The sequence below is a fragment of the Leucopleurus acutus genome (assembly GCF_964270905.1).
Source record: "Leucopleurus acutus genome assembly, chromosome: 6".
Taxonomy (NCBI): Eukaryota; Metazoa; Chordata; class Mammalia; order Artiodactyla; family Delphinidae; genus Leucopleurus; species Leucopleurus acutus.
Genome location: NC_139149.1, coordinates 99,832,796 through 99,857,008, shown reverse-complemented (window position 1 = coordinate 99,857,008; position 24,213 = coordinate 99,832,796). Strand labels below are relative to the sequence as shown.

Genomic DNA, 24,213 nt, shown 5'->3' with positions numbered 1-24,213 from the left:
TCCCCCAACCCTCATATCTCCCCTTCTTGCCCAACAATGAGAGACTGTACTCAAGCCAAATTGAGAGAGAAGCTCTATTTATACCAGAGGGGCTAGGGAGCAGCAGTCCAGTGGAGACTCTGAGGGCTGTGTAGTGTTCTCTTGACAGTCGTAATACAGTCTTGGGGTCAGATCTCCTTCCCCAGCCTTTGCCTGGGGAGCCTTGGGGCTTGATTTGTCCTTCCCTTGGCTCTGGACTTTGAGGAAGTTAGAGGTGGAGGAGATAGTGCCTCTGAGGGTTTGTCTGCCCCAAGCCCTTCTCTGGATTTCTAGTTGCAATCTGCCTTTGAGCCAGAGTTGGTGTGAAAGTGTAGTCCTAGATCTGGGTATGGTATTGAACCTATAGCAAGAGGAAGGAAGGAAGGAATTCCAGTGTAGAGTGTGCAGAGGGTAAGGACAGGAATGATACCAAAGGCTGGTGAAAACGAAGAAAGGGAAAAGAAAGAAAGTGAAAAATCAGGTCCTAGATTTGCTTGTCAGGAAGGATGAAGTAATTTTGTGCCTAGGAATGCACAGTCCAAAGCTTGGTTTTCACCACCTCTGTTTGCTTTCTGGAGCATCCTTCCAGGCTTTTCTTACCGTCTAAAGCCGATGTACCCACTCTTCCCGTGAAGTGCCCACCTTAAGATTCAACCCCCTCTAGCCCTTCCCGGGTGCAGATGTGCACGAAGATGGAGGCTGGGTGGAGGCTGATGCCATCCTTGGAGAGCAAGTGTATATGGCGGTAACCTGGAAAGGGGGACGGGGGACGGTATTAGGAAGGCAGCCCAGAGCTGGGGTGCGGGCCAGGGGTGGGAGGACTGGCTCACCTTGTTGCATGCAGTTCCAAGGCAGGGTGTACTGACCAATGAAATCGTTTCGGGATTTCCAGTCATAGTCTTTTACCACAAAACGCAGCAGGGCCAGTTCAGGTACCAGGACCCGGAAGCACAGTGTCTGCCCCCAGTATGGATTAAAACCTGAGTGGGGGAGGGTAAGTGAGGGAAGAAATGAAGGAACAGACGTTGTTGACCATGTTGGGTTGCTTTCCCCATGTTCCCTCGCTTAATTTTCATAGCATTTTACAAGTGAGGAGATTGAGTGGGTAAGCAGTTTGCTTAGTCACTGGAGCTTGTAAGTGAGAGGCCTGGCTTCAGACCCAAGATGTCCAAGTCCTTATTCTTTGTCTGGTTCCACACTGCCTCCCATGAAGGTGGCGGGAGGGGTGATGGACTGTGCTTAATGGAGGGCTGGATGGTAGGAAAACAACAGCCATGCTCCGCCCACTTTCCCCCAGCACTGCCCAGTCTCACCATTGTTCTCCACGTAGCTGGTCTCTTGCCGGGTTGTGTCTTGGCGGACGCCAAAGATCTCCACTCTTACCAGTGGATCCACAATGGACTCCTCTTTGGTCTTGTCCACTTTGGGGAGTTGCTGCCCACTGATTACCTGCAACCAGAGCTCTGGAACCTCACTAGTTCCTGCTCAGCCCAGCCCCCGTCCAGCTCTCACACCCTTGCGGGGGAAACACAGGACCTTGCACTATAGCTTTGGGGTTTGCAAAGCTAATTCTCATGGGTAATATATTCTAGTACCTCACCTGCTATTTAAAATGCATCCAAGTAGAAATTTAGCAAGGTTTGAAAGTAGGTATTTTATGACAGCAGCCCTTCTATAGCGCTTACTATGCCCTAGGCACTGTTGTAAGCACTTCAGATTAACTAATCACAACAGCCCTGAGAGGTAGGCAGTATTGTTACCCCAATTTTGCAGGTGAGTAGACTAAGGTTAAGGAGTTTGCCTAATGTTACACAACTAGTAAATGGGTTTGAACCTAGGCAACTGGCTCCAAAGTCCATGCTGCCTCATGAGGAACTTTTCCCCCATTACACTCCTGTCAGTCCTAGCCACCCACCCCTCACCCCTTCCACCCACCACCCTCCCTGGCTTCTATCCCAGTGATCCCAGTTTCTTCCCAATGGTTTCTCTTTCCATTATACCTGGATTAGGAGGGTCTGGGCTTTGAACGGACTGATGGGCCTCTCAGGGTGGAAGGAACTCTGGGCGTCACGCAGGAAGTCTGGCTTCAGCACGTAGCCGGAGCCAGCATTCTGACGGAAGAGCCCATCACACAGGTCCATCTCAAGCCCCGCAGTCTGCATATTCAGAGCCACTGAGGACCCGGGGAGAAAAGGAAAGATTCACCGTGGGGGCCATCCAGCCCATCTTTCATGGAGCTAGACAGACATATTGGGTGTAAAAGGGCTGCAGGGAACACGATGGAGAGCATCTTTCTCAGCCTAGCCCTCCTCACGGAGCACTCCCTGGCCCCGTTGCCACCCAGGGACTTACTTCCCACCCGTAGCTCTTCCACTCGCTCTTCCCTGTCCCTACTGCCCCCTCACCCATCTGGCAGCCTGCATTCCAGAACTCCTGGGGGTTGTAGTTGGATGAATCTGTCCTCAGGCCACTGGGATATACACGGCTTAACTGCCAGGTATTGTGCAGCACAAACTCATTGCCTGCAAAGAGGGTGTGGGTAGGGAGATGGTAGTGGGTGGGGTGGATCCTCCCACTTCCCTGGTCTCAAGGACCCTGCCCACCCAATTCATTCTTTGCAGCATCTCCTAAGGCTATGCCTATCTCTCTTCCATGCAGACCATCTCCCACACCTGTCTTACTCCTAGAGCCTTGAGCCCACTGTTAATACTCCCATCCCCGTACCTGGTCTGAGGAGTTCCTTGGCTCCACCATCCCTCCTTAGCTCCCTCATCCTCTTGGGACTCATCTGCCTGCCCATCAGACCTGACTCTAACCCATCCCAGTTCCTTCCGTGTCCCTCCCTTTTGGTCCTGACCAGCCTCCTTGATGAGGCTCTTGGCCTTGGCTTCAGAGAAAGATGATGTTTCATAGAAGCGGTAGTGCTCCCTCGAATGAGTGAAGCTGTAGAATGTGACAGCCTTCAAGTAGACAACCAGGGCAGAGAGGGATGGACATAAGATGGGCTTGGATTTCTGGAAAAGGAGAAAGTAGAGAGGAAGATGGAATTGAACCATTAGCAATCTGAGAGGGAAGAAGCCAATGGCCAAGATCTGAACTTATCCACCCAACATAAGGCTCTGCCCACTGCCTCCCCACTGTATTCTCCCTCCTGCCTCACCCGCTTTGGAAAGAGAAGCAACCCAGGCTTGGAAATAGGAGCCTGGGACATAATCTTACAACACATAGGCGGACACAACAGTGGGCACATCACAACCTGAGGATGGGAATGGCAATAAAGGCAGTCTATGTATACTGATGGGATCAGTTTCAGCCTCTGGGCTTGAAGGATTACTTTGTAAGTAACAGGTTTTTAATTTATTATTATTATTATTAAACAGATGTCATACTCCCTACCTCTCATCTTTTAAAACAAATAAATAATTTTTTATCAAAATGCACACGAGGGCTTCCCTGGTGGTGTAGTGGTTGAGAGTCCGCCTGCCGATGCAGGGGACACGGGTTTGTGCCCTGGTCTGGGAGGATCCCACATGCCGCGGAGCGGCTGGGCCCGTGAGCCATGGCCGGTGAGCCTGCGCGTCCGTAGCCTGTGCTCCGCAACGGGAGAGGTCACAACATTGAGAGGCCCGCGTAGCACAAAAAAAAAAAAAAAAAAATGCACATGAGCCCAGACAGATACGTCAAGGTATGCAGATGGTCATGGAAATCACACCTGGAAGGATGTGAGAGTCCCAGAGTAATATCTATAGATTTTTCTCCTGAATTCCCATTTCCATCCCTGGGCATGCAGCAGGTTAGACAACACAGCTCCAGAGAGAACAGTATAAGCTAGAAGTCATCTGAGCCAAGCAAATGCACAGAAGAGAGAAATGCGGACTTCAGAGAAATGCAGGATCTCGGTGGTCCCACCAGTGGTGCCCCTTCCCCACCTCTTCCTGCTCCTCCTCTGGCTATTTCTGATCCCTCTTCAGACTCACCTTTTCCAAGAAGCTTTCTCTAACTAAGCCGACTTTAGTTGAGGTCACAGCAGTCACTCTAGTAAGCCCTACTTACCCAATATAACACACACACGCACGCATGCACGCATGTACCCATCAGTGGTTTTCGAACTAGCCTTCAAGGAGACTGGGAAGTAGCACAAAGATGTCTCAGAAGTCACCTGGGAGACCCAGGAGAGAGCCAAAGGGATGCTTCAACCAGGAGGGCTCTGCATTGATCTATTTTGTATACTGAGCTTCCATATAAGATTTCATTAAAAAAAAAAGATTTCACGGCCCAAAGAAGTTGGAAAGCCACTGCAATGTACCTATATATGGCAATCTATATAGTGATGCTATGTACGCATTCTTATGCCTCTTTCATTGGAGGCAAGGAGCATTTTGCTCCTTGGCCCTCCACCCTGCCTGGCTCCAGTCTCTTCACATGCGGGCTCTCAGCTAGTGGTACCCCCTGATCAAATGCCAGAGCAGAAAGACCACTCTCCTGGCCTACCTTCTTTTTGTCCTTACTGCGAGGGCTCAACTCCTGGGGCTCAGACTCCATCTGGGCCTCCAGCTGCAGCTCAGCCTCCTCCAGTTCAGACTCTGGCTCCTCCTCCTCTTCCTCAAGATCCTCCTCAAGCGTTTTTAACTTCTTTCCCTTCACAAGGATCTTCCTCCGAAGCTCCTAGGGGACAAAAATGAGGGGGCCTGTCTACCTATCTCGTCTGGAACCCTCCTGGGGATCATGCAGGTCCCACTGCTCTCAAAGGCACAGGAAGTGAGTGAGTGGTCAGAAGTTCCCACAGGAAGGCTTCTTGATACATACAACAGGGATTTCCTATTAAGCGAACCTGTAACATCTCTATCCATAAGGAAAAACATACATGCAGACCCCTACCTCACATTTGACACATGAAAATTCCTCACAGATTAAAGATTTACATGTAAATATAAAGAACATAAGAGTATTGGAAGAAAATACAGAATCTTTCTGAATAACCTTAAGGTGGTAAAGCCTTTAAAAACATGAGATGGGGCTTCCTTGGTGGCGCAGTGGTTGAGAGTCCGCCTGCCGATGCAGGGGACATGGGTTCGTGCCCCGGTCCGGGAAGATCCCACATGCCGCGGAGCGGCTGGGCCCGTGAGCCGTGGCTGCTGAGCCTGTGTGTCCGGAGCCTGTGCTCCGCAACGGGAGAGGCCACAACAGTGAGAGGCCCGCGTACCCCCCGCAAATAAATAATAAATAAATAAATAAATAAAAACATGCGATGAAAACTCACAAGACATAAAAATAATTGGCAGATTTGACTACATAAAGATTAAAAATCTCTGAAGATGTTATAATGACAAAAAGAAAAAGTAGACTGCAAGGGCAGTTCCCTGGCGGTCCATTGGTTAGGACTCCACACTTTCACTGCCGTGGCCGGGGTTCATTCCCTGGTCTGGGAACTAAGATCCTGCAAGCCGTGCAGCGCGGCCAGAAAAGAAAAGGAAAATAGACTGCAAAAAAAAAAATTTCCAAAACATTATCTTTAACATTTAAAAATTTGTTATATATCAATAAAAATTATAAACCCTGGGCTTCCCTGGTGGCACAGTGGTTGAGAGTCCGCCTGCCGATGCAGGGGACACGGGTTCGTGCCCCGGTCCAGGAAGATCCCACATGCCGCGGAGCGGCTAGGCCCGTGAACCATGGCTGCTGAGCCTGCACGTCCAGAGCTTGTGCTCCGCAACGGGAGAGGCCACAACAGTGAGAGGCCCGCGTACGGCAAAAAAAACAAAACAAAACAAAACAAAACAAAAAAAACATATATATGAAAAGACATTCATGATATATATTGATATTATATGTGAGCTATAAAAGGGGAGGAAAGGATGATCCCATTCACGTTTTTTAAATGTGACCATATATACACATACATGTCTATATAAGCATTTAGAAAATCTTTTGGCAGCCGTTATGGGAGAGGCTGAGATTATGGTGGGGGGGGGGCTAGGCTATAATTATGAACTATCAAGAAAAAAAGATTTTCCATTAAAAAAATAAAGTAAATAAATGTCTTTAAATTTAGAGAACTTTACCTAGAATTCTATGTTAAATTAGATTTTTTTTTTTTTTTTGGTTGCGCCACACGGCTTGTAGGATCTCAGTTCCCCATCCAGGGACTAAACCCGGGCCACGGCAGTGAAAGCCCGGAATCCTAACCACTAGGCCACCAGGGAATTCCCTGAATCAGATTTTTAAAAAATTGAAGTTCTCTCCAAGGATATTAAAGAGTAAGATGGTCCATCTGAGGGTGAGAAGAAGGGAACAAGATGGGCATGGAAGAAGGAGCCAAGGTGGGGCAATAGGGAAGCCATGGCAGAGCCTGGGCTGGGGGAGCATGGTCCTACCTCAGGGGAGGGCAGCTGAGTGGGAAGCTGCCCATCCAAGGTGGTGCTCAGTAGCTGATTTCCCAGGATCTCTGTCAGATGGCGTGCTATGATCTCCTGCTGTTCCCAGCTGCAGTGGTTCTCCAGGGACAAGATGACTGGATAGTCTGATGTCTGATGGGGAGGGGAGGGCACACTGGAGCCAGAGTTCTGAGGCCTATAACCTCCTTGCTTCTCCAGGCCCCCCTAGTTACTAACTCAACTGAGTACCCTGATTGCCAAGGTCCTCCAACCCCATGCCAGGTCTCAAGGAGATCTTCCTGGGTCTGGGCACCCCACATCTAAAAGTCACTCTTGGGACCCCAAATCTCAGATCTGTGCCAGGTCTGACCCAGGTCCCTCTGGGACCTTTGCGTTTTCAGGCTCAGAGTGGGAAAGCCAGGACATTCCCCCAGTTATTTGTTCATGTTACACTCTCAGGCTTTCATCTCCAGATTGCTATTGTCTCCCAGCTCTACCCACCACTTTCTCTGTTTCCTCATCCACCCTCTCCCAGATGGGTGACAGAAGTTGTTAGAGGTAATAATTACTAATCTCTAGCAATTAGCTCTATGACTACTAGTAGCACATCTAACACTTATTCATAATAATCCCTTAATATTTGCCTGATGCTTCAGAATTAAAATCTCTTTTACACATATGCCATTTGACGTAACCTCCCCTGCATCCCTCCACCCTCCCCAGACCCAGAGCCTCTTCCTTCAGATCCTCTTGCCTCATCAGTATTTCCATCCTGAGGCTCCTACCTGGAAGGCATACTGTCCAATGGCGGCCACAACATCTTTGAACGGGATGCGAGAGGTCAGTGTGTGTCCGTGGTAAACAATAGGTTCCCCGCTAGGTCCATCCCATATATCCACCTCCACGCAGCGGCATCCTCGCTTCAGGGCCCTGCAAGAACCCCACCCCCCAGGGACAGGAGGGGTCAAGGTCTGATCTTCCACCTAGGGACCCTCTCTCCCCACCCTGAAGAAAACAGTGCTTAGCGGCACTTACCCATCAAGACTCCACCAAGTTACATCTCCACGGACCCTTCTCTGTCTACTGGGACAGGGCTGCAGCTCACACTGATCTCCACCCACCCCCACCCAGACCAACTCACAATCCTCCCTTAGCAAGCCATCACATCCTGCCTTGGGGTGTTCTGCTTGTAAATCGTTATACAACACCGAGTTATTCAAACTCTCAGTAAATTTACAGTTATTTCCTCTACTAGACTTCCTGGGGAAGTTCCACTCATCATGTATCCCTTGAAGCTACTAGTTCAGTTGCTGGCACTACAAGGATATCTTGACTATTTGCTCTAATCCACGATTAAAAGCAGATACCATTTATTAGCTATTGACACATGGATTACCTCATTTCATCTTCACAACAACCCAGACAGAATAGGCATTGTAATCATCTCTGATTCTCAGATAGGGAAACTGAGGCATAGAGAGGTTAAATATTTAGCCCTATAGTCCCAAGTGAGGGAGCTAGTATTTGATCTCAAATCGTCTGACTCCAGAACCTATGTTTTTAACTCCTCTTCTCTACTGCCTCCCATTTAACATTTAGTTTATTTATTTGTTCACAATAAATCTGTCAGGACCTCTGAGTTCCAAGAGAGTTTCATAGCCTGTGAGAGAGAGAGAAGCTCCATTTACCCACAGGGTTTCCATACCACTCTCCTGCCAGTCTTCAGTAGCTCCTCCATGTCTCTCAGGTATCCAGGGATCCTCAGCCCCAAAGCCCCCCACAACTTTTCAATCCCTGTTATCGCCTGACAGCAACCCCCAACTTCCCACAGATGTTCCTTTCTCATGAGCTGGACCCTTTCACCCCTCGGCCCCACTGCACCGTATGTATCCCTCCACGCTGCTCTGGCCACAAAGCTGGTCTCCCACTAGGTAGGTGTTGTGGGAACTGCTGATGTAGTACTGGTTCAGGGGCTGAGTCATATCCTGGTAGATGGGGAGGCAGGTCGGATTGAAGATGTCTCCGTCCTTTGAGTAGAGGTAGCTGAGGAAGCCATCCATGCTCAGCACATGCCGCAGTTTGCCTAGGGTGTGGAGTAGCTAGAGTGAGAAGTTCTGGTGACAGCACCCAGCACACCTACAGGCGGTTCTCCACCCCAGCCCTCTCCAGGGCCTGGCCTTTCCAATGGTGTCCACTCCCAGCCTCCAGATCCCAAACTTGCCCCATCCAGTGTCTGTCATTTCAATCACCCCCACCCTCAGAGAACATTAAATCTACAAGGGGAATCATTAAGATCATTCTAGTCCAGTGCTGTCCAATAGAACTTTCTACGATGACGGAAATGTTCTATTCTGCATGGCCCGATACGATAGCCTCTAAATACATAAAGCTACTGAGTATTTGAAATGTAGCTGTGCGACTGAGGAACTGAGTTAAAATTTTGATTTTAGTTACAGTCATCCCTCAGTATTCACAGGGGATTGGCTGCAAGACCTCGCCGTTCCCCACAGCAGATACCAAAATCCGTGGGTGCTCAAGCACCTTACATAAAATGGCATGGTGCAGTCGACCCTCCGTATCCACAAATGTGGAATCTGTGGATACAGAGGGCCAACTGCAAATTAAATAGTCACATGGAGCTCATGGTTACCATAATGGACAGCGAAGTATTCAGTCCAAAGGGCTAATTTCATAAATGGGGAAACTGAGGCTCAGAGAGGATCAAAGTCAAAGACTTGTTAGTGACAAGACCAAGGTACCTGTGTTTTATTCCCTGGGCTGTGTAGCTGCTGCCAGCTATGGCCTGAGGGTTTCTTCCTATCGTCAGTTCCCATATGGTGCTTTGATGAGTGTTTGTCCAACATCCCCTTGGACTACACTCTGAGGGCAGGGCCCTGTTGCTCCTTCCAGAGCCCTCACCCCCTCAGCACAGGCTTCATATAATAACAACAATGTTGGCTAACAGTTCTTGAGCACTTGCTCTGTGCCAAGGACGTTACATGCAGCATCTCTCTTAATGCTCTCACCAACACGAGCAGGTGGATGTAACATGATCTGCCCTGAGAGGTTAGGTAACTTATCCCAGGGTCACATAACTAATAACTAATAAGTGAAGGAGCTGGGATTTGAACCCAGGCAGCCAGATGTCAGAGCCACGCTCTATACCACTGGATTGTACAGTCTCACTGAGGGTAACATTGTTGCAGGGGAGACAGAACAGCTTGACTCTCATGCCCAGCTTCCTCACTCCAGGTTTGACAAGGCCTGAGGATGGTGGAAAACGGCAAGAAGTTGGGCACAAAGTTTCATTCTTGACTGTAATAACTCAAATCGCTAGGGTAAGTCCATAGTTACTAGGTAGTTTTCATGTACATTATTTTTTTTTATAAATTTATTTATTTTTGGCTGCGTTGGGTCTTTGTTGCTGCGCATGGGCTTTCTCCAGTTGCGGCGAGCTGGGGCCGCTCCTCGCTGCGGTGTGCAGGCCTCTCATTGCGGTAGCCTCTCTTGCTACAGAGCACGGGCTCTAGAGCGCAGGCTCAGTAGTTGTGCCGCACTGGCCTAGCTGCTCTGCGGCATGTGGGATCCTCCCAGACCAGGGGTCAAACCCTCGTCCCCCGCATTGGCAGGCGGATTCCCAGCCACTACACCACCAGGGAAGTCCCCATGTACATTATTTCATTTGATCACCAATTATTTTACAAATGAGAAAACTGAGTCTCCAATAGGTTAAGTGACTCTTGCCCAGAGTTACTCAGTTACTAAGAAGCATAGTGGGGACTTGAGCCCCCGTCTCCTGACTGATACCACACTCTGCAGCCAGAGTGTAGTATCTGATAGTCAAGTGCAAGGGGAAGGAACACCAAAAGTGGTGGGAGGTAGAATAAATGTAATGATGTACACCAGATCCTGAATTGAAAATAGAGGATCCTATTTCTTAACTCACCAACTTCCTCTTCTATTTAGTTTCCTGAAATGATGCTTTACAGCCCCTTCCTTCTCTGAGCACCCACATGAATCTGGAATCAGCGATTCCAACGCTTTCTGTTTGACTCTGCGTTTCATGAGGGCACTGTACTTGTCTGACCTGCTACTGTATCTCTGGTGCCTACCATAGGTCCTGGCACGTTACAAGTACTCAGTAAGCATTTGCTGAAGTAGTGAGTGAATGAATGAATGAAAGGGAGTGGGAGTTGAGACCTAGGAAACCTGGGTCACCTGTCCAGCTCACATTCCTCCCATCTCTAATCCTTGTTCTCAAGAGAGGCACCAGGTAAGAGTCAGATGACCTGGGTTTGAATCCCAGTTCCTCCTTTCATTAGCTGTTGACTCTGAGCAAGTCATTTAACTTTTCTTAACCTCAGTTTTCCTCTTTTGTACAACTGACAATAATAGATCCCACTTCCTCAGGTTGTTGGAAGGATTTGAAGGGAAAAACATGTAGAGATATTAGCACATTATGGGATACTTAGCAAAGGCCCAATAAAGATTATTGGGTTTGTTGATTTACAAGGATATAGTAAGGACTAAAAGAAGTAAGAGATGTAAAATGCCTTGTAAGTCATTTAATATTAGTAAAGTAAATTCTTCACTTTCTGCAGGGAATGGAGGGTAGGAAGGTGTCTAGTAAAGGGGCAAAGAGAAAGGTCTGAGGGCAGACAGGGCATATTTTAGCTGTGCTTGTAAAGAGCTAAATGATTGACCACCTCATCATCCCCCTCAGCCAGGGACTGACTAGTTTCCCTGCTCAGGGGCTTAGGACTCAAGAACCACTTGGAGAATTTGGAGAAAGCCCAGGAAAGGATAGATAGCCAGCATTTAAAGAGACAGCCAACAGGAACCATGAAGGGAGCTGGAGGAAAAGGAATCACATGCACTAGAGAAGAGGCCAAAAGCAAGAGGACCGGGCTACCCTGATGGTGCAGTGGTTAAGAATCCGCCTGCCAATGCAGGGGACATGGGTTCGAGCCCTGTTCCAGGAAGATCCCACATGCCGCGGAGCAGCTAAGCCTGTGCGCGCGCCACAACTACTGAGCCTGCGCTCTACAGCCGACGAGCCACAACGACTGAGCCTGCGTGCTACAACTACTGAAGCCCGCGCGCCTAGAGCTTGTGCTCCGCAGCAAGAGAAGCCACCGCAATGAGAAGCCTGCGCACCACAACAAAGAGTAGCCCCTACTCACCACAACTAGAGAAAGTCCGTGCACAGCAACGAAGACCCAATGCAGCCAATAAATAAAAAAATTATTTTTTTAAAAAATAGCAAGAAGACCAAGGATTTTCTGTTTCCACTGAGGACAAATGTTGATATCAGGAAGAACTTCCTGAAAGTGAAGGATGAGAAACATGAGCGTGGTGGAGGAAAGGGGACTTATGGAATGTTCTTCCTCCTGAGAAATCCAGCACTACAGAGGAGACTCCTGTCTTATGTGGGCAGGAAATGGCTCTCTCCTTCCGAAAGAGTGGTTGAATGAGATGAAGCTGATTGGGCAGGGGGCCTGGATAGGGGTGGACTCAGCCTTCCCTTAGTTAAGCAGAAGGCTGCTTGTCTCTGCACCTTTCTAACCACAGTCCCCCATCCGGCCCCCACGTCTGGTGCCTCTCCACCCTTGTCCTCTTACCGCTATCTGAAGGCTCATAGCAGTCAATGAGTTCTAGAGCAAGGTCAGAAGCCCGTTCTCCTTCTTTCTGCTCCTCTTGGAGAAAATCCACAAATTCCAGCAGTGTCAGCTTCTGCCCATCAGATGAAAACTTTTCAAACAGTTCCTGCACCTCAGGACGCTGAGTCAATGACTTATAAAACTCTACAAATTCTTCTCCCTCCAGAGTCCCAGACTGGGATGCATCTGCTCTCTGCAAAAGAGGGTTTAGAGGAGAGTGGACAGACCCTATTAACAGCAGATTTTTTGGCTTTGACTTGCCCTGTAAGGGCAATATTACTGGTGGAGCCAAACGTGCTTCCACAGAATTCCTGACATTCAGTGTTCATAGAAGAAGCCACTTCAGTAAGTAAAAAGCAAAATTTCAGCCATACCATTTGCTACTGGAGATAATTTTCAACCAGAAAGAGTTAAATACCCCAACATGTCCCTAAAAGATCAGAAGATCCCTCCTCCTATTTACTCACCTACCAGTTGGAGTTTTCCACTGTACTAGGCACTTGTGAAATTCTGGCCAAGGGCAGAGAGATCCCTGAGGTCTGATGTAATAATATGTTGTTATTTACCTTTCATAAGTTTATGAGTCATCTTTCCAACAAGACTGAAGGTTAAGAACCATGTCCTGCCCACACTTCCCATTGAGCCTGGCATAGTGCTAGGGTGCATAGGAGAGATTCAACCAGATGAGTGTTCCTTGAGAGGGTCAGAGGACTTCCGGCCAAGTGAGAATGTGGCCTTGGCTAGCTTCTGCTATTCCTTCCCCAGAAGACTCACCTGGAAAAGCTGGAAGGCATGGTCTTGGTCCATTTCCACATTCATCAGGTGCAGTAACCGCTGGACTTCTCCGAAACTCATCCGACCATCCTGGTTTTTGTCTCCGTGCTGGAACCAATCACTCAGCCATCCAGGTCTGAGTCAAGGCAAAAGCACTGAGTGTGTGTTTGTGTGTGCAGATGTGTGTGCACGTTCATCCATTGACATCTGCGCCCCTGTCTTTGTTGCCAGTCTCTCCCCAATGCCAGTTCATTTTCCACATTACTTTCTGGAATAATCTCCCCAGAGCACCGATCTACGTTGTCCCTGCATGGCTCAGGTGCCTGCGGGGACCTCCCTGTTGCCTGCAGAAAGAAGCCCAAATTCCTTAACATAGAAGTTAAGATCTCCTTCACCCCCATGATCTGGCCCCAACCTCATCTTCTCAACACATCACTGACCTCCCCGTACCTCAGCCAGACTCAGCAACTCCCCTGCTCGCTGATGTCCCACTCTCTCTCCTGCTCTTCAGTTTCCCACCTCTGGGCCTTTACTCATGCTGTTCCCTCAGGCAGGAGTACCTTTCCCTCCTCCTCTCTTCATGTTCAAATTCTACTCATTTTCAAGGCTCAGCTCAAATGCTACTTCCTCCCTGAAGCTTTCTCAGAACCATCTCAGCTAGAAATAAATATTTCTCCTTCCTTTGGACACCCACATATCATCTAGAGTACCATAACTCTGCTAAGGTACTTAAATTATTTATATAATTCTATTTTCTCTACCGACAAAAACAGTATCTGATTCTCATTAATCTTTGTATTCCTAAAGCCTGGCATAGTGCCTCATACATTCTGCTTAATAGATGGTGAATGAATGAATGAAGTGGCATAGAAGGTGAATACAATCTAGGAAAGTTGAAGTGAGTTGACCCCACTAAGCCCTCTAAGGAGTTGCTTCCCATCCCTATTGTAGTTAATGTCACTGGGATCTTCTGTTCAGCTCTCAGGATCAGCACCTAGTTTGGTCCTTTGCCTCTCACTGTCCCTTCCCCCAATCCTGGGGGCCCTGATTCCTGCCCAAACTCTGCCTGGCTATGCCTGTGCCATCGCAAGCCTCCATTCCTCCCTCAGTATCTCAGCCTCACTTCGGCTGAGCAGTCCTTGCCCACCCCATCTGGACCCTCGGGCTTACCTAGACCTGTGCCCCCTCCCACCAGTCCCTAGCCCTGCAGCATCTGGCTCCTTCAGTGACCCGTGGAGCCCACTCTGACTCCATCCTACTGATACTGGTCCAGCCGCTCCTGTTGGTCCATGCTGGTGACAAAGTCCACCAACAGCTGGAGCCCCTGCATCCAGATCTGGGCCTCCTCGACACTGTTGGCCACCAGGTCCAAGTTGGAGCGGCGGCCATGGAAGACGATGGTGAAGCCCTGCTCCAGGGGGAACTCCTCTGCCAGGTTTCGCAGCAACTCAGACTCGTGGCCCTCACGCACTGTGTCCACGTCGGATATTGAGACTGCCGGAGAAGAGGCAAGTGCGGGCACTGAGGAAGAGGGTCCGCCAAATTGCAGCAGCTGAGGGTCAAGGACCAGTACTCCCCTCTTTTCTCTGAAGCCACAGGAGGAGGGACCCCAGCCTCCACAGGTTGGAACCCCCAAAGCCTTAGTACAGGGAGATGCAGACCCTTGGAATTCAGGATGCCACGAGTCATTGCTGTTTTCATAGGCAGCACGGCAAGGGGCCTGTTCTGGGAGTGGCAAGACCTGGCTTCCAGCCACCAGCTGGCGGCGTGACATGGGCCAAAATGACATAACCCCTCAGTGCCCTCATCTTAAATAAGGGATGGTCCCTTCCATGGCCAGTTTACATGGTGATCACAGGAGGACTGGCGGGGCTGACAAGTGGAAACACACTTGCAGGGTAGAAGCAGTTACACCAAAGCATGATGTGCCCAAATTCAATTCTCCCATTCCAGGTTTGAGGGCTTCCTCTTTCCAGATGTCTGGGAGGGAGCCAGAGAAATCCTTCCCCCCACTTCTTCAGCTGGAGCTGGTGTGGATCATGAGCTTTGGTTATGTCTCTAAAGTAGATTCTCTTAGATGTGTCCTGTGATCAAATTTTTAGAGGGATCATAAAGTGTTTGGCCAATAGGATGCACATTATTATGACACATTTATGATATTTAGAAGTATTCATTATAATGACTAACATTTATTAAATGCATCCTGCTTTCAGACCTCATGCTAGGTGATTTATACATTAACTTCTTAAGCCTCTGTAACATACTGGACAGGTACTGTTTAATCCCCATTTTATAGATGAGGAAACTGATATTAGTTTAAGTTAAGTAACTTGTCCAAAGCCAGTCAGCTAGAAATTGGGAGAGCCAGGGCTTTAATCCAAACATTCTGATGCCTGAGATCAAGCTCTAATAATAATAATAATAATAGTAGTATAATAATATATAATCTATGATTTACTGAGCTTTATTATGTGCCAGGACTCTTCGAAGGTCTTTGCATGCGATAACCAATTTGATCCTCATAACACACTTAAGAGGCAAGTATTGTTATAATTTCCATTTTACAGGCTCAGACACAGACACAAAAGGGACAGCACAAGGGCACGTCATAGGACACTGGTCCCTCCCCCTGCTCTCAGGCTGCTGGGTCCTCAGGGTTCTATCCACCCATGTGCCCGCCCCTAGCTATCCACATCACTCACAGCTGGGCTTGGCCCTGCCTCCGGCCTGCCGGGCATGCCAGACTGTCATGCCATCGTCCTGAAGTCTGAAGTATCTTAGCTTCTTCCAGCTTTTGGACCTCACCTTGCGCATCAGCGTGCCTTTCTGCATCAGCAGCAGGTCTTGATTAACAGGCAGCCCTGAGCCAGGAGAAGCAGGGACTGGGTAGCTGGCGGGGAGGGTGGAGGGCCCAGGAGGAGCTCTTGAACAGGGGTCCAGCCTCCTCCCTGTCCCTGGGCTGTCTCCCCAAGCCCTCTTCTCCTGCAGGGGTACTCACGGCCTTGCAGCAGGGATGCCATCACCCACTGCTTCACCAGCTGATGCCAGAGTCACCTAAAGGAGCAAGGAGCAGCAGCAAGAGGCTTTAGGTTAATCTCGGGGTCTTAGAATAACAGATCAGCGGAGGAAGAGAAGGGAGCTAGTGTTTCTTGACTGCACACTGTATGTCAGCTGCTTCATCTACATAGTTTGTAGCTCTTTTTACTTCTGATTTGAGTTTGGTGATTCTGAGGCTTAGAGAGGCTAAGAAACTTGCCTCAGTCACACAGGGACTCGGAATTTAAACCCAAATATATCTGATTCCAGAGCCTATGCTGTTTCCCGCAGCCATCTCCGACAAGGCCACACCAGGGCTTTCTGCCAAATACCCCTTCCTTCCCAATATCCTGCTATCCACGAGGTAATGCTGACCACACGTCTCAGTTCCCCATTATTAGGAATCACCAACTTGCTGCCTGTCCCCTTTCAGAAACTAGACTCTCTCTGCATCCTAGCCTTCCCTTCTCCAAGTGGAATCGTCCCAGCTCCCTCCTCTGGAAGCCCTCCCCATGCTCCCACGTAGGTCATCCAGCTCCAGAAGGGCTAAGTCAGAGTATTTCTTTTATTTTTTATTTTTTTTATTTTTTTTATTTTTTTTTTCTCTTTTTTTCTTTTTGCGGTACGCGGGCCTCTCACTGTTGTGGCCTCTCGCGTTGTGGAGCACAGGCTCCGGACGCGCAGGCTCAGCAGCCATGGCTCATGGGCCCAGCCGCTCCGCGGCATGTGGGATCTTCCCAGATCAGGGCACGAACCCATGTCCCCCGCATCGGCAGGCGGACTCTCAACCACTGCGCCACCAGGGAAGCCCCAGAGTATTTCTTTTGTCTCTTCTACAACGCTTGGTGCTGCACCTACTTAAATAAGCCACTTCTACCTTCACATGATAAAGTATATTTTATACTCCTTTTCATAAAAGTAATTCTCACAGTTTTAATGGACCAGATAAGTTACATAGTCTCAGAACTGCATTTTCAAGTTTTCTCTACCTACTAAAAAAGAGTTCCTACCTTTAAATATGTGCTGTCTAATTTAGGACTGGTTAGGTTGTCCTAATAGCTAACAACAAACTTGCCTTGAAAAGAACTAGAAGATTTGATTTGTGGCCACTTTGATTCTAGCTCTGCCTCAAGAAGAAATATACTCGACTCTTAACCAAATCATGCTGAAACTGGCCAAGCCCATGAAACATAAAGCTCTATGCTCTTGTATAAGCAAAGGATCTACACTTGAATAAAAATGTTGTGGTTTTTAATTAATAAGTTTAACATTTTGATAGTGGTGAACATCTAAAAAACTGAAAGAATCCTTAAACCAATCATTCAGTTAGTACTCCATTGAAACATCATGCAGTTCAACTCCCTACGTTTTACTAATGAAAAAGCAGAAGTCCAGAAATATGATGTGACTTATCTGAGGTCACACAGCATATTAGTGCCCTATCTCCCTTAAGTAGGAAGAGACTATAAAGTCACCCAGGGTGACTAAGTCTTCAGGAATAATGTGGAGATCACTGAGAATACAGCTTTCCTGACTGCAGGACCTAGAGAAGGCTTTCCAAAGGAGTAGAAATGTGCAGGGAATCAGTTTGAGCCTAAGCAGAAGAAATATCTCAAGGCAGCTCTCAGGAGAGCAAGAACCCTGAGACAGTTCCAACTGTCAGGGAAAGGTTTTGCTGGCTGATGCCAAATGTGTAAGCTTGGGTGAGACCAGAAGAAACCTCTGATTGAAGAAGGAAGAAAAGAAGACAGAAAAGCATCTCTGCTTTGCTGGGTGGGGATGCACAGTTTGGAATCTGAGGTTTACAAAAGCTGTATGAAGACTGAAAAGTAACAGGTCTTTCTTAAATGTCTTAGGTTCTCAGACTCTAAGGGAGGTTGAGGTAACCCGGGCTGAAGCCTAATCCCCCTTGCCAACATCCTGCCTCATCTCTCCTCTGAACTTCTGGGATGGGTGGGCCTTGGCCCTGGAAGAAGACAGAATTACCTTCCCTTATGCCTGTGTCTGGGAGCCTCACCATGATGTCCTGAAACATGGGAAGCCTGAGAACAGAGCCCAAGTGCTGGGACACCCCTATTTTGCTGGGACACCCCTACCTCCTCTCAAACCAGCCTTAGAAAATTATGTTAACCTCTCTTGTCAAACTCTTCCAATCCCAGAGCTCGGCATGCTCTTCCAATCCTGCTCCCACTCCTGAATCACTATTTTAAACCTGTATCTAGGTGACATGTGGCCATTAGAGGGCCAATTTCAACTCAGGGAGCCACAGAATGTCAGAGCTGGACTGCATTTTATAGAGAAGGGGACAGAGGACTAGCTGAACTGCCAGTCGCCTAATGAATTAAGTGGCAGAGCTGGGACTAGAACTGAGGTCTCTATATGACCACCTCAGAGGTCTCACTGAGACTCTGCCCTTAGAAAGGGCTTTCTCTAGGAAGCAGATTAAAGCAGAGATAAGACTGAATGAGGGACATCAGTGTTTTGTCTCTCCTCCCCATCATTTTCTGTTCCCACCGTATTCCACTTAATAGCCCTTCTTTTCTTTCTTTCCTTTTCCCATTCTCTGCTGGACCCCTTCCTTTTCCTTTCTCCCCAGCTCACTCTTCTCTTCTCATCCTCTCTCTGCCTCCCTGTTTGCTCACTTAAGTCAGCCTCTCTTTGCTCTCCTCTTCTCATCCTTCTCCTTATACCTTCTCTTCATTACTCCTTCCTCTTTTGTTTCTCTTCTAATTCTCAATAGCTCTGGTTCTCTTCCGCTGTGAGGAGTTTGAGAGCCTGGAAAGGGGACACTTGGGTTCGGATACTGAGTATCACATCCCTCTGCTCGGCCTCATTTTCCCCTGTATCCTAGGAGACTGACTAAACAAACCGCCCAGAGAATGAGACTTAGAACCCAGGTGTTCTAGGTCTTGGTGTTTCCTTTTGTGCCTGAAGGTAGGACGGGAAGGATGGTCACAACTGATGTAGGTGCAGTTAGGAGAAGAGGGAAAAAGGATTTGGAAGTGGGAGCAAGAGCAAAAGGCAAGGAGCAGAGGATAATGACTGAGAGTAAGAGAGATTGGGTCTTAACTGTTTACTCCTAGGCACATATGTGGAGATCCTCGAGGATATGGATAATTACCTCTATAACACAGATGAGAAAATAGAGACACAAAATAAAGTGGGAAGTAGCCAAGGACTGCCGAGCAAGATTTGGTCCTCAACTGCCAGGTGGCTTCATGTCACCTAGAGATGGACTTTGGCAGAGTTGCCAATGGCGCCAATGGCTAATAGTGGAATTCAAGGTGTCTATGGTCTCTCTGAGGGTAGGAAGGAAGAGAATCATTCTGTCTACTCTCTTGCTTTGGAGCAGGATTATGACAGACCTGGTTCACATAAAGAGGACAGAATGGGTCATAGCCCTCAGAATGTTAGAGCTTGAAGACTCCTCTTTTATAACACATCAATCCAGCAGTTCCTGGCTATATCAATATCTCCTGGAAAGTGTCTTAAAATAGAGATTCCTTAGCTCCACCTCAAATCTACCAGATCCAGATTTCCAAGGATGGGGTCCAGGAATACTTATCTTTAATAAGCACTCCTGATACACAAGCAAATCTGGGGAAGCCTCCACTCCCTCTGATCATATATCAGGAAGTTGTGGTCCAAAGTCACAGAGCTAGTTAACGTCAGAGTCAGGACTAGAAGCAAGTGCTCTTCCCAGCACAGCACTCTGGCACACCAACAAACTGCCCTGGGTCATTGAGCAGGCTAAGAACCAGGCATAGAACTCAAACCCTGGCTCTTTCCAAGGAAGTCTCACAACTCTCCCTATTACCAGGGGTTTCTGTACTCCCCATGGGTCTTGGCCAGCCCTCATTTGGTAATCCTCAACAATCTGTAATTGAATTTGTGCTAAAGCGTGGCTGCTCCAATTCTCTCTCTTCCCTTACTAGGGTGGGGCTCACCTCTGAGTGGTAGCCTGGGTAGCTAAGAGGTCCTCATATAAAGAGGTGACTGATACAACCAGCAGGAAAACTGTAAGTCAAAGAGGTTAAGCTAGAGAAAACCAGGAGGTCAGAGCCCTGTAGGCCTGTTCAGGCAAAAGAGTCCAGGGTATGATTTAGTCAGGGTGGGTAAGCATGTGGAGGGCAGAGTTAGGGACTCAGACAGGCCAGAGCTTGGAGCAGAGGCTGGTCTGAGCCTCCAGGCCCTTACCGTGGGCAGGAGAGAAGTCCTGTGTCTGAGATCTGCGACGCTCTCTGCTGTGGGCCGAGGAAACCCAGGAGGGCTCCTTTTCTCCTTTGTTTCTCTTGCACTCACTGGCTTCCTCCCCTCTTCTGCTGCAGTTTGCTGCTGTCACTGGCAGACTTACAGTCAGATAGAAAGAGTAGGGTGGGGAGAGGTGTGAGTGCTCTCCTCAGTCCAGCCCATCCAACTCTTAAAGGCCCAGGACACTGGTCAGTGTGAGGGAGTAGTGGGGGTGGGGTGCGCAGAAGAGGATTAAAGGGAGGGATTGACGGGCATCACATCTCCAGGGAGGAGGAGCCTGTCTGTCCTTCATCTTGATGCCAGCCCTCACTGACCTCAGTCCTGCAGTAGCTCTCAGAGTGAAACCCAAGGAGTATCCGAGTTGCAGTGCTCCATGAATCACTGCTTTTCATTCTGGTTGGTTTCTCTCTGTGTGTTGTACAGCTGTCTTTGCCCTTATTTCATCTGGCTCCTTTCCATGGTGTCTGTTTCCACTGGCAGAAGTGTCTCTGCATCCTGCCTTGCCGGGCACTCAGTCTAACTCTATGGCTCAGGGAAAGGAAAAAAGATAGAATGGGAAAGGGGGAAGATGAGAAAAGGAGGAGAGGAATGATTTGTGTAGAGGGATAGGTTGGTATCTACGTATATATTAGGTACTTGATAAATATTGAAGGAATGCATACGTGAATGTAGAAAACAATTTGTTTCATATATTCATTCATTCTACAACCACTTGTTCAGCACCTCTAATATGCAAGGACGTATATGTGTTTTTATAATGGTACATGTAGAAATGAAGCAGAATCATGGTGTCTGAGGATCAAGGGCAAAAAGAGGAGCACAAGGCTGGAAAGACACCCAACTGGGAAAGGAAGGTAATGAGCTTCTTACAGCGTGTATAAATAGGCAGCGGAAACAGAAACCAAGATTGAGGAAAGGGCACCAAGTTAGGTGAGGAATAGGGGATTGTAAAGGGCTTTATCATGGCCCCATACTTCACAGTGAGAAACTAAGGCCCAGGGAAGTTTAGGCAATGTCCTAGACTCACATGTCAGCAGCAGAGACTGTCAGTCCCTTACACTTACCCAAGTACTGTGAGCTGGGACCTACTTTTGCTCTGCTTTGGGAAGACTGTGGGGTATGGTTCTTTCTGGATCAGTGGATGACAGTATGGAGCTGAGGGCATAGGGCACAGCACTGTACTTGGAGTTCTGTGGGATCGTCTTCTGGTGAGGTGTGTCTTAATCATAGGCACAGAGGGAACTAACTGTACGAAGTGGTGTGATTTTTGAGTGTGCTGAGATCCAGCTGCCTCTTGTGGCTCCTCCAAACATCCCTCAACTGCCTAATAGTCTACCATCAGTGATTATTTATAGCTAAATCGTTAGTCCCATTAAAATAAAATCCTGAGTGATTACCATAAATGTCAGGATAGTGGTTACTTTTGGGAGGAGGGAGGAGTCGTGACCTAAGTTGAGTTTACTGTACTACGAGCAGGTTTTGGTAAAGGAAAAGGAGTATGCAGGGAGTAGAGGCAGAAGACGGAAGTCCATTCATGGAGAACAGGAAGATTAGGAGGCATCAAGATTTAAACTGTGTTGATTTCATATTTTACTTAATAGTGGTCCTGTGTCACATGCTCGTCTTACTCTCCCATTTCCACTTCTCCAACATCATCATGTCCTTATTTTTCCATACTTCCCCTTCACCTTCCCCACTCCCCTTCTGGATTCCAGGGTTACATAGAGTTTGCCTCTCTGAGTCACTATTTGCCTCACCTAATTGCGGCCCAACCTCCTTCCCTTCTGGGTGTTCTGTGAGGGGTATTATCACCCCTCCAGGGTTTTCTGGTAGAGTTCGAATCTCAAACATTCTGTTTCCGTGTTCTCATAAGCACCCCAGATCATGTGTCCTGATTTTGGGGAAAGGCACTTGGAGACCTTCACAAGGTTAATGTGGCTCCAAAGAATGGCTTAGAAGACATGTTCACTGCAGAATGCTCCTCAGACACAGGACAGGAGCAAACAGATAGGGCCCTGTGCATAGGAACTGTCCATCTGGTTTAGTTGCTCCTATTTCCATAATGATCCTGGCCCTTCCCCCACTGTTGTCTATTATTAACAGATCCAGAAACCTGATCAGGGTAGCAGCAGCAGAGGGACTTTCTGGGAACCATGCCCAGGAAAGGCCTAGAAGCCCTAAATTGAAATGAAGGGGCAGCTGGCAAAGAGGGAGATCTAAACAGTATACTCTCTTACTGCTAGGTAGGCAAGCCTAAACTCTCCTCCTGACACCCAGGGGAGATGCCCTAAACTTCTCTGCTTCTCAGGAGTCAGGTTGGGGTTTCAGAGACCGCTTTCCCAGACCATCCAACCAAACTACTCAAACTTCTGAAATAAAGCCCCCTTCTTGTTGGTCAAAAAGGCAACTCAAAATATTAAATTCCATCTAAAAAATCATCAATATGAGACCCCTGCTGAATTAAAAGCCAAGATATATAACTTCGAAAGACCACAGAATATGTAGCCACTCTTCCATTCCAGCAAAAAAAAAAAAAAACAACCCCAAAACAAAACCAAAAAAACACCAAAACCACCAAGGGGAGTGGGAACAAGGAGGTATAAAATAAACCAGAGAACAAGATGATAGAAGTGAGAACTAAAAATGCAAATGGTGTAAGAGGTAAAACTTTCAGAAAATTCACAAAATACAAGTGTATGCTATTTTTAAGTCATATCTCAGAAAGGTGGTACTAAAATGTTGAAAGTTAAAGGAGGATATCTGGGTGTGGAAGGACTCCAATTTCATTTTTATTCAAGATTGCCTTGGCTGTTTTGGCACTTTCCATTTCCATGCAAATTTTAGAATCAGCTTGTCAATTTTCACAAAAATAAACCTGTTGGGATTTTACTTAGAATTGAGTTTCACCAGCAGATCAATTTGAGAGAACTGTCATCCTTACAATATTATTTTCCAATCCATGGAGTCGATGTATGTCTTCATCTTTGTCTTTTTTTTTTTTTTTTACATTTAAGGCATTTCAATTTTTTTAATTTTCAAAATGTATTCATTTATGTTATTGTCAGATCATAAAGTCATCCCTGAAATTTCATCAGGGTTAAAAATGCTTCTCAAATCTAATGTTATCTTATATACAATTTCAAGAAATAAAACTAAGTTATTGTGAAACTTTCACAGTGAGATTTCCAAATAGCTGAGAACATAGGCAAGTTTCCCCTTTGCTTCCAACAGACAGAAACTAACCTATAACAAGGAAGAAAAATATTTGGTGAATTGACTATACATGATTTGACCACACACCTGTCAGTCTTTCTTTCAAGAATGTTTCATTGTTTTCAATGTAAAGATTCTGCATATCTTTTGATAAATCTATTGATATTTCTAGCTATTTGTTATCCTATTATAAACAACATATTTTTGAAATTTCATTTTCTATTTATTGTATCTATAATCTTATTTTTAAAAAATCTTTATTAATTAAAAAAATTTTAAATTTAGAAACACATAATTGATTTTTGGGGGGCAGTATATTGACTTTGTATTCTGTGACCTTGCTAAATTCACTTAATCCTAAGAGTCTGTAGATCCTTTTGGATTATTTACATACACAATTATGTTGTCACCACTTTTTTTGTTCCTTTATAATCTTTTCTTTTTTAAAAATCTTTTATTAATTAAAATTTTTTTTTAATTTAAAAGAAATATTTATTTGGCTTGCTGGGTCTTAGTTGCAGCATGCGGGATCTTTAGTTGCAGCATGAGGGATCTTTAGTTGCAGCAATGTGGGATCTTTAGTTGCAGCATGAGGGATCTTTTGTTACGGCATGCGGGATCTTTAGTTGCAGCATGTGGGGTCTTTAGTTGCAGCAATGTGGGATCTTTAGTTATGGCACACGGGATCTTTAGTTGCAGCATGCGGGCTAGAGCCCTGACCAGGGGTTGAACCCAGGCCCCCTGCATTGGGAGCACAGTCTTAACCACTGGACCACCAGGGAAGTCCCTTCTTTTATTTTCTTGACTAATCACACTGGCTGGGACCAGTATAATGGTATACGGAGTTGTGATAGTGGACATCCTTATCTTATTCCTCATCTCATGGA

At 47.2% G+C, this 24,213-nt stretch overlaps 1 protein-coding gene across 1 annotated transcript; it reads right to left on the bottom strand.

Annotated features, from left to right (window-relative positions):
• Positions 1-661: 661 nt before the first annotated feature.
• Positions 662-15,846, bottom strand: PLCD4 (phospholipase C delta 4; the record flags this gene model as incomplete). Its single annotated transcript, XM_082840869.1, has 15 exons — positions 662-768; positions 849-998; positions 1,332-1,467; positions 2,019-2,191; positions 2,424-2,540; positions 2,876-3,032; positions 4,510-4,683; positions 6,393-6,545; positions 7,178-7,322; positions 8,274-8,475; positions 12,014-12,245; positions 12,827-12,962; positions 14,092-14,320; positions 15,529-15,687; positions 15,825-15,846. 15 exons carry the CDS (start codon positions 15,844-15,846, stop codon positions 662-664), a joined length of 2,292 nt encoding a protein of 763 aa, XP_082696995.1.
• Between the last annotated feature and the right edge of the window lie 8,367 nt (positions 15,847-24,213).